Genomic DNA, 15686 nt, shown 5'->3' with positions numbered 1-15686 from the left:
TTGTGAGTACAGGTCTTCAGAGCTAGAAAAGCTGAGGGAACAGATAAGAGGGTGAGAAAAAAAGGGTGCCAGATCCTCAAATATGCCATGGAAGTGGTCTTTTTGGCCTTCTAACGATGTTCTCCTGGGGTATGGCTAGCAGAGAATGAGGATGATCTACTGAATTATTGGTGCTATACTGATCCACAAGGAAAACAAAGTTTTATTTATGGTAATAAAACTTCCCTATTACAAGTTGCATACAAAAATTGAGTTTAAATATTTCAAAATAATGATATCCTTCGACTGTAGCTATGTATCTGAATATTAAAAAAAGTGACCTGCCATGATCTCAGGGTCCTGGGATGCAGCCCCGCATCTGGCTCTCTGCTCAGCGGCGAGCCTGCTTCCTCCCCTCTCTCCCTGCCTCTCTGCCTACTTGTGATTTGTCTGTCAAATAAATAAATAAAATCTTAAAAAAAAAAAAAGTGACCTGCTTTTCTATCTTCTGAATGATATCATGAATCCCTCTTGAAGGGGATTCAAGACCTTACAATCTGCTTTGAAGAACTAAAAAAGTGCAGTGTTGTAAGCAATCTAAAATTATGTTAATTGGCACAGAAGGCTGATTGGTTTGTTAGAAAGTTTTTGATAAAAAGACTTCTTACCCTGGGGCACCTGGGTGGCTCAGTGGGTTAAGCCTCTGCCTTTAGCTCAAGTCATTATCTCAGGGTCCTGGGATGGAGCCCTGCATCTGGCTTTCTGCTCACGCTCCCCCCCCACCCCCTCCCCTGCTGCTCTTCCTTTTTGTGATCTCTCTCTGTCAAATAAATAAATAAAATCTTTAAAAAAAAAAAAACACGACTTCTTACCCTATTAAGAAACCAAAGGAAACAAAATCTCAGGCAGGAGAGCATTTGGCAGTATGGCCTACATTATAAACTGCTTTGATTTGAAGAGCGGGATGGTTAGGATTTGAAATTAACCCTAGGCAAATTGTATATCTGCTCATGAAAGCTAGTTTAGAGACATGGGTTGACATCTTTCTGCAGACAGAGTAAGTTTTGCATAATCAGCAAACACAAAACTAGAATTTCTCAGTAATCTACACAAATGATTTATTAAAATCTATCTGGCTCACTACAGAGCCAAAGGAGTGATGTTCAGAGAGAGTGATGATGAAAAGTCTGTTTTATTGGTGGGGGCGGTCATGTTTTTGTAGCACTCTTTCTCCCTTTATCATTTACCCCCAAGCCTCCAAAGAGAGCTGCTACTGTTATTTATCCCTTTCTCTGGTATAATCACGCTAACCACCTCATTCACTGAAGTTCTACTGTGTACCAGGCACAAGTTATATTGAGGATTCTATAACTGTGCTGCCAAAAATGTGATCCATAGACCACTGGGGCTGGTTTGTGAATCGTCTGTTACCAGTTTGTGACAAGATAAGTGTTTAAAAACTATAATAGCAATTAAGCAGATTAATTTGTGGATTCTAATAAAGCCTTCTGGCTTTATTTTATATGTCATTTTTAAATTCACTCATATCTATGATTTTTATTAACTCATTTTATTTTATGAAAATGTTGGTCTGTGAAGGATTAAAAATAAAAACCTAGATCATTACCAGTGACAGTTCAAGAAACACTATTCTAGATTGAAAGATAAGATCTCTGGTCTTAATATGGTCTCAGTATAATCCAAGTGAATGTCCAATAAAAAAAGTCCTTACAAAATAGACACACATTTCTGAGGGACATATAAAGTTCAAGCTTTGAAGCAGTTTTGGGGAATGTTAATTTTTTAAAAAAGGGGGGTTATAATAGGTTAAAAGGTTGATCATGATAGGTTAAAAGAGTTGATAATAGGTTAAAAGAAGAACAGAGATGGGTGAGATAGGAAGGTAATGTCAAGCAAGCAGAAAGGACAATTTGATAAAGAACAGCAACTCAGTAGGAAACCAGAAGGGCAGCAGATATATAATAAAGTGCTATAAGCCTGGGGTAAGAAAGTCAAGAGGGTAAATTCAGGTTTGTTGGAGGAAGAAAGACACAGAGTCTCTGCCATCCGTTCCATTCTTCAGAATCACCTTCTACTCCAGCCCCTACATGCACCTATCCTCCAGCGAGCCTTAGAGTTCCTGCATCTCAGTATATTCTTGTGTTTCAGTGTTTAGCATATGTGGCTCTACTATGCCTAGAACATGCGTCCCACTCTAGGATGCTCCTTAAAGTCACAGTGCTGTGTCAACCTCTCTGATCCCTCCTCAGTGTACCTATGGACTTGTTTACACCAGCATGGAAGTACTCATCAGAATGTCAGTCAAGGGGCGCCTGGATGGCTCAGTGGGTTGGGCCACTGCCTTCGGCTCGGGTCATGATCTCGGGGTCCTGGGATCGAGTCCCGAATCGGGCTCTCTGCTCAGCAGGGAGTCTGCTTCCTCCTCTGTTTCTCTGCCTACTTGTGATCTCTCTCTGTCAAATAAATAAATAAAATCTTAAAAAAAAAAAAAAAAAAAAAAAAGAATGTCAGTCAAATTTCCAAGTCAAGTTCTCAGTGCTCCACACCTAACTGACACTCAGATGTGTTGAACCACAATGAGTAACAGAGAGCAAGTCAGAAGGGTTGCTAGAACTCTCCCTCTCAGGCTGAGCAACCAGAAAGCAAAGCTCATTGAAGAGTGTTCAGGAGCCAAACATGGAGAACTGCTCATTCAGGATTCAGAAAGCTGTGCCAAGGGCAACTTAAACCTGGAGCTCAGCAAAAACAAGAAGCAAAGGAAGCACCAAAAAAATCCTATTCTCCCTAAGGAGAACAGCTAGTCAGTCAGCCAAACTGCAGGTAAAAACACATTAGAATTTAAAAGCCCATCCTACATTAAATTGAATTCATGACTTGGCAGAGTATCTATAAATTATATATGGGCATGTGGTTCATTACCTATAGTTTGAGGAATTCCAAGGTAAGTAGAAGTTCCCGGCAAAGTGGCTGACTCAGCACATACTGATATATGCTAATGTCTACCACGGCAGCCCAGGGTAATACAAGCAAAAGCTTCAGCACCAAGGGCACAGGCATGAAGAAAAACCTCTGTCTTCTCATTTCTCTGGGCTGAAAGCAGCTGTACAGACTAGCAATAAACAAAGGGAGTCTCTATTTGGTGGTATCCTACGCATTTTCATCGTAGGAATGCCTTTCTTTCTTTCCGGTTTTTTGTTTTTTTTTTTTTTTAAAGGAATTCCTTTCTTTGCTCTGCTTCCCTAGCTTTGGGTTGTGGCCTTTTTTCTTCTTCTTGCTCTCTTTTAACACTTTGCCTTCATGATCTCTCCCCTCTCAAACTTGCTCCTCCTTGCTCACTTTCTGAACTCATTCAACTCATTTCTGTTTCTTACTCCCACCTTCATTCTTCTTTTTTATAAATTTGTATTAATTTATTTTTAAACTAATCTCCAACCCCAACATGGGACTTGAACTTACAACTCTGAGATCCAGAGTCGTGTGCTCTACAGACTGCGCCAGCCAGGTGTCCCAAAGTTTCATTAATTCTTAAATATCACTTCTTTCAAAGCCCTCCTTCTAGGCTTTTTCTGCACTAGCACTGGTTAGACAGAGCATCCTGTATGTTTCCTCACATTCGTGAGAACCAATCCTAATTGGTGATTCTCCCCATGGTAGTTTTCCTATTTATGGGGGATGAGGTGAGAAAAATATAAATGCATCCCTGAGAAACCAGGTTTCAGTATCCTTGAAGCACTGTAATCAGTGGTGATATCTCTGTGAAATAATACTCTGCCCCTGGCAAAGGCACTGTGCTTGCAAAGCATACAATCAAAATTCAAACTGGCTAGAAAACAGTGGAGGCAAGTAATTTAGCAATGAGAAGGTCACTATTTGAAACACCACACACTCTTCTCACTAGCAAAGTCAAATGAAACTAACCTTTTTTCCCCCTCATAGGTCCATTTCTCTACTAAAGTGTGCCGTTACGTGCCTGAAACTGGTCAGAAACAAGCTAGAATAGACACAGTCATGGAGAAAATACAAGGCCCTTCCCCAAGGGTGTGATCCCAAAAGGTTCAGCCACTATTTCCTATATGTTATTTGAAGGCATAGGATATTGCTTGGAATCCTATCAAAAGTCACATTCAGAGACCTGTGAACTTTACCTAGTTTTAAAAACATGCTACAGTATTGAGAGGGAAACCAACTTCTTCAAGTTAGAAGCCTCTTAAAAAAAGAAAAGGCATAGATAATTTTGCTTTTCAAGTGGGACGTGTGTCATGTAGAGGGCTTCCTCTGCTATCACTTCAACAGTCACTACTTCCAGAATTGTGAAAAAAGGCTTCAGATGTCTAAGCTGGGGTAAAAAAGAATCACTAAGACTCTGGCTTTATCAATACCCTGAAACATGAAACCTACAAGAGACAGCAGCCCTGAACTTTAAAACAAAGATAAATAATTGAAACCATGCTATAGTAAGCACAATGCATTTGCAGAGCTATGGGTTTGTTGTTGATGTTTAAAGATTTTATTTATTTATTTGAGAGACAAAGAGCGAGTGAGCGAGCGCAGAAGGGGGAGGAGGAGGGAGAGGTAGAAGCAGACTCCCTGCTGAGCAGAGACGCCAATGTGGGGCTTGATCCTAGAGCCCAATTACCTGAAAGGGGGTGGGGCTTGATCCTAGAGCCCCATGACCAGAGTCGAACGCAGACGCCCAACCCAATGAGCCACACAGGTGCCCCTGAAGAGCTATGGTTTTTAAAGAGAGTTGGCATAAAATATTTCACTCAAATTTCAGAACATCTCTGTTAAGCAGACAAAGCAAGCATTTTCCTTGTTTTACAGATGTTAAGCAACTTGGACAAAGTTAGGTAGCTTAAATAAGTGATTTCCATTCTTTTTTTTTTTAATTAAGTAATCTCTACACCCAACATGGGGCTCAAACTCATGACCCCAAGATTAAGCATCACATACTCCACTGACTGAGCCAGCCAGACACCCCAGTGATTTTCATTCTTTAATAAGACCTACATCCTCAAGCTACTTCTTTGATCTCTGCATTCCTAGGTCACCAGATTTCTAGAAAAGGTAAAGTATTCTTTAAATTCTTAAAAGTAAAGTGACTGGGGCGCCTGGGTGGCTCAGTGGGTTAAGCCTCTGCCTTTGGCTCGGATCATGATCTCAGGGGCCTGGGATCAAGCCCCGCATAGGCTCTCTGCTCAGTGGGGAGCCGGCTTCCCCCTCTCTCTCTGCCTGCCTGTGGTCTCTATCAAATAAACAAATAAAATCTTAAAAAAAAAAAAAGTAAAGTGACTTAATTTCCTCATCTATTATCCATTTTCTAATCCCGGCAGATTATACCTAATTTATTTCCTCAAGTATCGGCTACTCTCAAAAAGATCACCAACGACCTATAAGGTATCATGGGATTCTTAGTAGTCTCCAACATTCAGGGAACGAATTCAATTTCCAGCAATTCCAAGGACTTGTTTTTGACTTCCATTCTTCCTCATTCTTAATCCCAAATCGCCTCCAAAGCACTCTGTTCCTGCATGTTTCATGTCACCTTCCCTCCTCTGTTACTCTCCAGGATCTTGAAAATTAAGCTGCTCAACACCTACTCATCTCTCTTTTAAGATCCTATCCCAAGGACAATTCTAAAGCCTTCAACAACACCTCCAGGAGTAGTCAACCTTCCTCTGAGATACTACAGCACTTTATGCTACTTAGGCACTTATTTTGTGACACTTGAAATATAGCCATAAAAAGAAGGGGGTGGCCTAATTGTATGACATTTCTGTAGTCAGAACTTCCAGGTTCTGTCTTAATCTCAGGGATAACGTCATCAATCCTTAATTTCCCATTTTTTTATAAAGTGAGTAATTATATAGAGTTGCTGCAATAATGTAATAGTATATCAAAGTTGTTTGAAAAACTGAAAAAGACTATAGGAATGTCAAATATTATTAGGTCACCCCCTTTCTTCTTATGGCTATATTTAAAGTGTTATTTATATTAGAGTTATTTGTTTAGTTCTCTAGATTTTATCTAAATTCAGAGACAGTAATTACTCTCCAGGACTCTGAACCAGTGGGTCCACAATACGCTAAATAGAATACTTCAAAAATACTGAGCATCTAAGAAAAGAGTTGTCTGAAAAACAAAATGGAAATGATGCCTTGTTTTAATTATGTCAAATTACAAATAATGTTTTGCCTATTTTAGGTGTAGCTCATATCTAAATAGAAATACTTGATGCAAAGAATCCTCGTTAATTAAGAATGATTGTCATCAAATCAAAGAATTGTGGTGTTGGAAAATGATTTGAGTCCTTCTGGAGATCATCTCTTTAACACTTTATCTTGATGCACACAAAATTTCCCTCTGCAATCCTCCTGATGGACAGGAACATCTATTTGCTACTTAAAATACTTTCTGGAAAACGCTCCCCACCCCCTTTCAGGTAATTGGGCTAAAAAATCTTTGTTCTCTATAACATCTACCCTTCACTGAGGGCCAAACAGAATACATTTAATTCTTTTTCTCTAGAACAGCTTTTTAAACTTTAGAACACTCACATCCCTTGCTTAATTCTTCATCTTCAGGTCAAACCTTCCCATTCTCCACATGATTCCAGTGCCTCTCCTCTGGACCATGTGGACTTAGCCATGACCTCTCATTAGAGACCAAACAAGTTCCTCATGTGTGGTACTTCTTTGCCAATCATGAGATTTTTATGGATATTAGACTGTAAGAAAATATACTTGTTTTTCTTCTCAGCTTCAAAATTATCATCAGGTCAAAAGCAAAAAAAGAACAGTACTCTTAACTTCTTGACAATCTGAGTTTTAAGTATTCAGGCACTGGTTGGAAATTTTAGGTTACTAGTCACAATAGACTTTTTTTTTTAAAAGATTTTATTTATTTATTTGACAGAGAGAGAGATCACAGATAGGCAGCAGCAGGCAGAGAGAGAGGGGGAAGCAGGTTCCCTGCTGAGCAGAGAGCCCAATGCGGATCTCGATCCCAGGACCTTGAGATCATGACCTGAGCTAAAGGGAGAGGTTTAACCCACTGAGCCACCCAGGTGCCCCATCACAATGGCCTTTAAACTATCTTCCTATGGTGCTAAAGCTCAGGAACAGGGATTGGTCTGTGGGTTCAGAAGTCAAGTTTTCCTCTACCATGCAGATTTGAGGCTGTGGACTGCTTACAAGGGAGGCCTGTGAGCCAAAAGTGAGGTCAAGCTTAATAGGAACCCAGAGCTGCCAAACCTCAGCACTACTGCTAGCCCTTTATCAAATACAGTGATAATATAGCCAGAATTTTTCATGGGAGTCTCACCACATTCTGTTGCATTTCTCCAGAAGTTACTATAATGTTTCATTATAAACCATATATAGAATCCTCAAAGAAATTTAGAAGATCTGAAGACTATCTAATTATATTTCAAAATTCCTCCCCAAAATGTGAAAGCAGGAATGCCCATTTAAAAATCCTAAATAACATGATTGATAGGGCATAACTTCACTTAATCCATTCAGGGTAATAATAACAACTTCTCATCCTGGAAAACACACTACCAATCATAATCTACATGAAGTTTATGACTGGACAATCTGTGATCAACAGTGTTCACTGGCTTTATGAGTACTGTGTTTCGGTTGCTTCCCCAGAGCTTGAGTTGATAAACAAAAACTGTATTTTAGAAAATCATAAACTCAAAAATCAAACTCAATTTTAACACCTGGCCAAGGCATATATTAGGGAATATTGACTTTCTTTTTCTTTCTTTTTTTTTTTTTTTTTTTTAAAGATTTTATTTATTCATTTGAGAGAGAGAGACAGTGAGAGAGAGCATGAGTGAGGGGAAGGTCAGAGAGAGAAGCACACTTCCCGTGGAGCTGGGAGCCTGATGCAGGATTCAATCTCGGGACTCCGGGATCATGACCTGAGCCGAAGGCACTGGTCCAACCAACTGAGCCACCCAGGTGTCCCAGGGAATACCGACTTTCAAGAAAAGTTCAACAGTCTACTATTTTTAATAAGGAAATCTAAATGAATAGAAGATTTAAAGCCAAATATTTTTGACTAGAAGTAAAGTCAAAGATGAAAATGCTATGAGAGGGGCGCCTGGGTGGCTCAGTGGGATAAAGCCTCTGCCTTCGGCTCAGGTCATGGTCTCAGGGTCCTGGAATCAAGTCTGGCCTCCGGCTCTCTGCTTAGCAGGGAGCCTGGCTTCCCTTCCTCTTTCTGCTTGCCTCTCTGCCCACTTGTGATCTCTGTCACATAAATAAATAAAATCTTAAAAATAAAAAAAAGATGCTATGAGAAAGAGGATGTGGGGGATCCAGGACCAAACTATGGAGAGGGAATGAAAAAAAACACGTGAAAGTTACTTTCAGAAACCTTCTGAGCCAAATTAGTTCCTTTTCTGCTAAGCTGTCATAAATTGAAATGTAACTATTTCCAGAAAACAAGGTAAACACTAAGCATACATCAATGTTTACTAATTAAATAATTTCTTCAAACAGGCAAAACAGAAATATTCTATTTTCTTAGTCAGAGAAGAACAGCATGAAGGCACTGGTTTATCTCAGAAAAAAAAAAACTGGCTTTGCAGCAATATTATTACCACTGTTATTGTTATAATATTAATAATTATTAATAAAACAAATAATAACATAGTTAACATTTATTACTTACTATGTGCCAGGCCCTATATTAATTATTTTATATGCAGTCTCATGTAATTTTAACAACACTCTGAGGAAATTATACGGATACTGAGGTTTACAGTTTGAATGCTCTATCTAGGGTAACAATGCTGAAGGCAGTAAGTCTGAACCTAGAGTCCACACTCTTAACCACTGAACTCTTTAACTACTGTTCTGCTCTGCTGCAGTTACTCATAAGCTTTCTCCATAAAAGCTACACACACACACAGCAAGTGAAGTGTCCCTTTCCCCCCAAACAGTTGCCAATACTGAATATTATTGATTTTGATTTATTTATTTATAGTAGGCTCCATGGCTCTTGTGAGGCTGGAACCCAAAACCCAAAGATCAAGAATTGCATGCTCAGGCACCTGGGTAGCTCAGTCATTAAGTGTCTGCCTTCGGCTCAGATCCTGATCCCAGGATCCTGGCATCAAGGTTGGTATCCAGCTACCTGTTCAGCGGGAAGTCTGCTCCTCCTTCTCACTTTGCCCCTTCCCCAGACTGTGCACTCTCTCAAATAAATGAATAAAATCTTTAAAAAAAAAAAAAGGAGGGACGCCTGGGTGGCTCAGTGGGTTAAAGCCTCTGCCTTCTGCTCAGGTCATGGTCTCAGGGTCCGAGGATCAAGACCCGCATCAGGCTCTCTCTGCTCAGTGGGGAGCCTGCTTCCCCGCTCTCTCTGTCTGCTGCTTTGTCTACTTGTGATCTCTCCCTGTCAAAAAAAAAAAAAAAAAGACTTTAAAAAAATAAAAATAATAAAAATAAGAGACGTATGCTCTACTGACTGAGCCAGCCAGGAGCCCTTATTATCAACTTTTTAAATTTTTGTTAATTAATTGGGAAAAAAGAGACAGTCTGTTGATTTATTAAAGTTGAAAATCTCTTAATATATTCATTGGCTACTTGTAGTTTTCTTCTGTGAACTCTTTGTTCATATTCTTTATTTTGAGTTAAACATTTATTTTATTTTTTAAAAAGATTTATTTGAGATAGAGTGAGAGCGAGAAAGAACATAAATAGGTAGATGGGGCAGAGGGAGATGCAAGCTCTTCAGTGAGCAGGGACCAGGTGTGGGGCTCAATTGCAGGACCCTGAAATCATGACCTGAGCTGAAGGCAGACGCTTAACTGACTGAGCCACCCAGCTCACCCATTTATTTTACTGATTCGTAGGCAGTTGTTTATTTTTTTAATTTTTAAAAGATTTTATTTATTTGCTTATTTTTGAGAGGGGGAGAGAGAGAGAAAGAAGGAAAGGGAGAATCTTTTTTTTTTTTTTAAAGATTTTATTTATTTGACAGACAGATTACAAGCAGGCAGAGAGGCAGGCACAGAGAGAGGGGGAAGCAGGCTCCCCGCTGAGCAGAGAGCCTGATGTGGGGCTCAATCTCAGGACCTGAGATCATGACCTGAGTTGAAGGCAGATGCCTAATGACTGAGCCACCCAGGTGCCTCAAAGTAAGTTAGAGGAAAAAATGTTCTTAAGAAATCATAAGGCAGAGAAAACACATTTACAATACTGTATACCATAGTTATTTAAAAAATTCTTGTGTAAGTGTACCTGCACAGTTTAAATCAGTGTTGGTCAAGGGCCAACTGTATTTATGTTGAGGAAAAGCAGTTTGAAGAGGAAGGGTACACTGGAAAACCTGTATAAAAGGACTATGACAAATTTATGTCATGGAAAGCAATTAAAGGGACGCGTGGGTGGCTCAGTCAGTTAAGCATCTGCCTTCAGCTCAGGTCATGATCCCTGGGTCCTGGAATCAAGCCCCGAACTGAGCTCCCTGCTTAGCAGGATGCCTCCTTCTCCTTCCCCCTCTGCTACTCCCCTTGGCTTAAACTCTCTCTCTCTGACAAATAAGTGAATAAAATCTTAAGGAAAATAAAAGAAGGCAATTAAAAGTAAAAATCTTTGCAAGTTATGAACATGGTAGATTAATTATTAGGAGAAAAAATAAGTTACAAAATAATGCTTATGTTTCAATTCTTATAAAAACAAATATACTACATTAGCCATATTGGAAGGTTATATTAAAATATCAATAAAGGTCATTTCTGGAGGCTGAGGTTGGTAATGGAAAAATTAAGTACCACTTTAAAACAGCACAAGAAGTTAGATTTCTCCCACATGTAATTTTTGTAAAAAATTCCAGGTGGATTAAAGAGCTAAACATTAAAAAGAGATGAGAACATAGAATATTTAATCTTGAGATAAGAAAATTTTGTTTTATTTCTTTAGTCATAACAATTAATCTGTATTGCAAACTTATAAAGTAGATACTATGATTTTTATCTGTTTGAATATTAAAAAAAATGGATGGGAAGAGACAGTGGAGTGACTTGCCCAAGGTCAGGAAGGTCTCTTATGACACGAAATGCAATGTTGCCTGAGTGGCTCAGACGGTTAAGCATCGAACTCTTTATTTCAGTTTGGGTCATGATCTCAGAATGGGGAGATCAAGCCCTGAGTTGGGCTCCACATCAGGGGGAGTCTGCTTGAGATTCTCTCCTTCTTCCTCCCCCACTTTTCTTGATTGTGCCTGTGTGAGGGGGTGTGATGCATGGCCCACATGCGCGCTCTCTCTCTCTCTCTCTCTCACTCAAGTAAAGAAATCTTTAAGACACAAAATGGAGGGGTGCCTGGATGGCTCAGTTAGTTAAGTGTCTGCCTTTGGCTCAGGTCCTGATCCCAGGGTCCTGGGATTGAGTCCCGCATCAGGCTCCCTACTCAGTGAGGAGCCTGCTTCTCCCTCTCCCCTCCAGCTTGGACTCTCTGTCACTATTTCTGTCTCTCTCTCTAATAAATTTAAAAAAAAAAAAAAAAAAAGACACAAAATGCAGATGTCACATGTAAAATATTGATGAATTTAAAATGATAATTTAAGGGGCGCCTGGGTGGCTCAGTGGGTTAAGCCGCTGCCTTCGGCTCAGGTCATGATCTCGGGGTCCTGGGATCGAGTCCCGCGGCGGGCTCTCTGCTCAGCGGAGAGCCTGCTTCCTTCTCTCTCTCTCTGCCTGCCTCTCAGTGTACTTGTGATTTCTCTCTGTCAAATAAATAAATAAAATCTTTTAAAAAAAATAAAATGATAATTTAAAACCTGTTCAACAGGAGCACACGGGTGGCTCAGTCAGACAAGCATCTGCCGCCTTCAGGGTCCTGGGAGCAAGCCCCCAGTTGGGCTGTCTGCTCAGTGGGGAGTCCACTTCTCCTTCTCCCTCTGGCCTCTCCCCACACCATGCTCTCTCTCAAATAAACTCTTTGAAAACAAATAAATAAATAAAATTTGTTCAATAAAAAAGGAGATGAGCGGGGCGCCTGGGTGGCTCAGTGGGTTAAGCCGCTGCCTTCGGCTCAGGTCATGATCTCAGGGTCCTGGGATCGAGTCCCACATCAGGCTCTCTGCTCATCAGGGAACCTGCTTCCTCCTCTCTCTCTCTGCCTGCCTCTCTGCCTACTTGTGATCTCTCTCTGTCAAATAAATAAATAAAATCTTAAAAAAAAAAAAAAAAGGAGATGAGCAATACATTGATGAAAAATATTTGCAACATACAGAACAGGCAAATGATATTAAAATAAAGAATACCTACAAACCAGTAAGTAAAAAATTCAATAATAAAATGGGCAAAAACAAAATCAATAGGCAATTCATGGAAAAGAAACTTCCAAACAGAAGATTTTGCAACTTCTCTAATAATAAGAAGAACTACTATAGGAATGCCTGAGTGGACTTAGTCAGTTAAGGGTCTGTCCTTGGCTCAGGTCATGATCCCAGGGTCCTGGGATTGAGTGCCACATCTGTCACATCAGGCTCTTTGCTCAGTGGGGAGCCTGCTTCTCCCTCTGCCTGCCTGCCTCTCCTCCTGCTCAAGCACTCTCCCTCTCTCTGACAAATAAGTAAAATCTTAAAAAAAAAAAAAAAAAAAGAGCTACTACATTATGTTTACTAGTTATCAGGTGCTTTTCTAAATGCTTCAGTTATCAACTCATTCGATCTTCACAACAGATGAGGAAATGGAGGCATAGGTTAAAGAAGTTGCTCACACACAACCAAGAGTACAAGGCTGGGATTCCAACATAGAAAGTACAGCTCCACAGTCCAGTGCTTTTAACCACTATGCTCCATTACCTATTCAGGAATCCAGGTATCCAGGGAAATACATAGTCAATGTGGAAATGAGCACTGTCATTGTTGGTAGGAGAATATAATGGAGCTTTTTTTTTTTTGGTAGAAAATACTTAACAGAAACAGATACAGTAGAAGTTCAGAAAAACAATTTACCCAATAATAAAGAGGGACAATAGGTAGTTTGTTTTACTAAAACATTGTTTTTGTCCTGAAGGTAGTGGGCAAATTCTAGAACTCCTTTCCCTTTCTCTCTCAATCCTCAGATGTCGATAAAGGCTACCAGAGGATAAGTATCTTCTTGCTACCATGTTAACTTTTTTATGTGGCTTCTTCTGTTAAGATTTAATCAGCTCAGGTCAAACCTTCTCTGAAAGCCTGTTTCTTAACACACTAAAGTCATCATTGAACTGGTTAATTCACCTGCCCTTTATGGGGCTGATGCAGGTTCTGCTTTCTACTCTTTTCCACATTTGTCCCTTGGCCTCTTTTTCAACAGTTTCACCAGACTGAGCCCAGAGTGAGGTAAGAAGTTAAATTTTCCCCTTCTGCTTTGTCTGAAAGCCATGAAAAAGATTCTTGTTTTCAGCAATGTGTTTACTCCAATCGCACAAAAATGGTGCTTCTGAAATTGCTCAATTCTCCAGTCTCCGGTTTTACTGTCTACAGCACACATGTTAAGTAACAATATAAATTACTTAAGTGAAAAATAAAATTTGTGTCATAGTTTTTCTAACACTTCAGCCATCCCTATTTACTTATAGGTGCTAATATGAAGAGAAACACCAAAAGGTACATGGAGCTATTAAAGAGGCTGTTACTAAAATTCACTACGTTAAAGTACTGAAAAAGTTTATCAGGAATGGCATTATGCCCAGGTGATAACGCCAATCGGTCCCCCCCCCCCCACCGGAAGAAGCATAGCAGGTCAGCTTCCATTTGAAACTTTTCATTTGCAAATCCAAAGCATCCTGTAACTTTTTTGCATTTTGTGTTCTAAAATTTACTACTGAATTGGTCTCTGACAGTGACAAAGCAATTAAAATTTGCAGGGGTGAAATGGGCATTGTGAAAACAAAGGCAGCTCAGAGAAAAGTGCCTCATTCAATCTCCTTTTAGGGGAACAGATCTAAAGTGAGGACTACAATTTCACCGAGAGAAGAATTTGAGAATGTCCCATATTGTACGCACACCATGTAAAAAGAGAAAAAGGTCAGCAGGAAAATCTGAAATTGGAATGTCCAGGATTGCATTTTTTTCATACGCATTCTATGGTTACAGATCGACCCTCCATTACAACACGAGGTTTCCTCATTGCTTTAAGGAGCGAAGGTTGCACAAGCGGCACAACAGGCCCGAGGCAATGATTTCTCTATCCTGCTAAATCCTACCGTCTCCCCAACGTAATCAAGTAATTGCTGGACAGCTCCACCTTGTCTACGCGTTAACCACACAAACGCGAAGGAGCAGATACCTTTGCCAGGAGTCCCAGTGCAACACCACAACACTTCAAGGCACTTCACGCACGAGTTTAGGGTCCTCACTTCGCTGGACAGAAAAGCGAAAAGCTGAGAAAGAAGCAGCCACCATCCAATGCCTCAAAAGGCCAAGACAGAGGTAAGATGAGGTCGATCCCGGGCTTCTCTTTGCCCACCTTCCTCGGCTCCAGCCCTGGAAGGAGCCACAAGTGAGGCAGAGAAGTTGTGGAAAACAAGGCGGGGGTCGGGTGGGATAGGGGAACCCGGGAGAGTTTAGCGCAAGTATTTGCATTTGTCCCACACAAGGTCACTCGCTCCGAGTCACTTTTTCCTGCTCCCCCGGGGGCTTCCCGCCAAACGGGCTGCGGGGCTCCGAAGCCAGCTCACCGCGCCCCCTCAGTCCTTCACTGCGGGCCGCAGCCCCTTCCCGGCCTCTGGCTGCGGGCCGAGGCTCGGACCCAAGCCGGCCTCCCCGAATCCCGTTTCCGACGCCAGGCGCTTCTCCCAACCCAATTGCGTCCGGGGTCCTCCGCCTCCAGTCCCCGGGGCTCCAGACAACGTCCCCTTCCTCCCTCAGGACGCCCCCTGCCTCGCCTCCAGTGCCCGGTCCCGCCGGGGGCCCCAGACGCCGTTCCCCCTGTCCCTCCAGCCGCGCTCCCGTCCGGTGCCCACCTCGCGCGGCCCCCGCCCCCGGCCCGTCTCCTCAGCTAGAGGCCACCTCCCAAGTCCTCCCGGCCCCGCCCCGCTCCCGGGCGGATACAGTTTGAAGCCCTTCAGGATCTCCCTGGCCCGCTCGTCCTTGGCTGACATGTTGCGGCGGCCGCCGCCCGCGGCTCTCTCACGCTGGCCCGGCGGAGCCTCGCAGACGGTGCCCAGGAACGGAGGACTGAGCCGCAGCCCGGCCTGGAAACCTCGGGCGAGCAGAGGCAGCGGCCAGACCCGGACCGGCCTCTCCCTCCCCTTAGCTCCCGCTTCTGATCCCTTCTCGTTCCCCCTAGCCTCGGAGCGCCCGCCCCAAAGCCAATGGAAAGCTCACCTCGCCGATTGGCACCCTAAGCAGCCAATAGAAACACTCAGCGGCTTCGCCGGGGGACGACGAGCGTCAGTGGGAAGGGCCCTCCCCGGGAAGTCCCGTAGGACAAATTTTTCTTTAGGTCTTGTTGCCCAGAGTTTGCCCCAGCGGAGGGTTGGCTTCAAATCTGCAGAGGCTCGAGGGGCCCGCTCCCAGCGCAGAACACACGAATGCTCTGAGGTGACTGCGCGTTGCACTGTGCGATGTGAGAGGGACTACGTTTCCCAGCATTCCAGGGGGAGTGCCCGGTGGTGGGGGGGGGGGAACCACAGATCCCAGCACGCAACAAAAAGACCCAGGGACTACAAATC

The 15686-nt window shown here is 42.2% G+C and overlaps 1 protein-coding gene across 2 annotated transcripts in view; it reads right to left on the bottom strand.

The window, feature by feature from the left end:
• PDE6D (phosphodiesterase 6D) overlaps nucleotides 1–15342 on the bottom strand; it is a 48242-nt gene extending 32900 nt beyond the window's left edge. Inside the window, exon 1 of one of the 2 annotated variants that reach the window (XM_082690672.1) lies at nucleotides 15064–15342. In XM_082690672.1, coding sequence (XP_082546798.1) covers nucleotides 15064–15113 — 50 coding nt within the window. In that variant the 5' untranslated portion in view covers nucleotides 15114–15342. Of the gene's footprint in view, nucleotides 1–14299; nucleotides 14494–15063 lie in introns of those variants that run through there. The other variant, XM_082690673.1, reaches the window with a different exon arrangement.
• Between the last annotated feature and the right edge of the window lie 344 nt (nucleotides 15343–15686).

This window comes from Mustela nivalis (assembly GCF_964662115.1).
Source record: "Mustela nivalis genome assembly, chromosome: 11".
Taxonomy (NCBI): domain Eukaryota; kingdom Metazoa; phylum Chordata; class Mammalia; order Carnivora; family Mustelidae; genus Mustela; species Mustela nivalis.
This window is presented reverse-complemented; position numbering and strand designations above follow the sequence as displayed.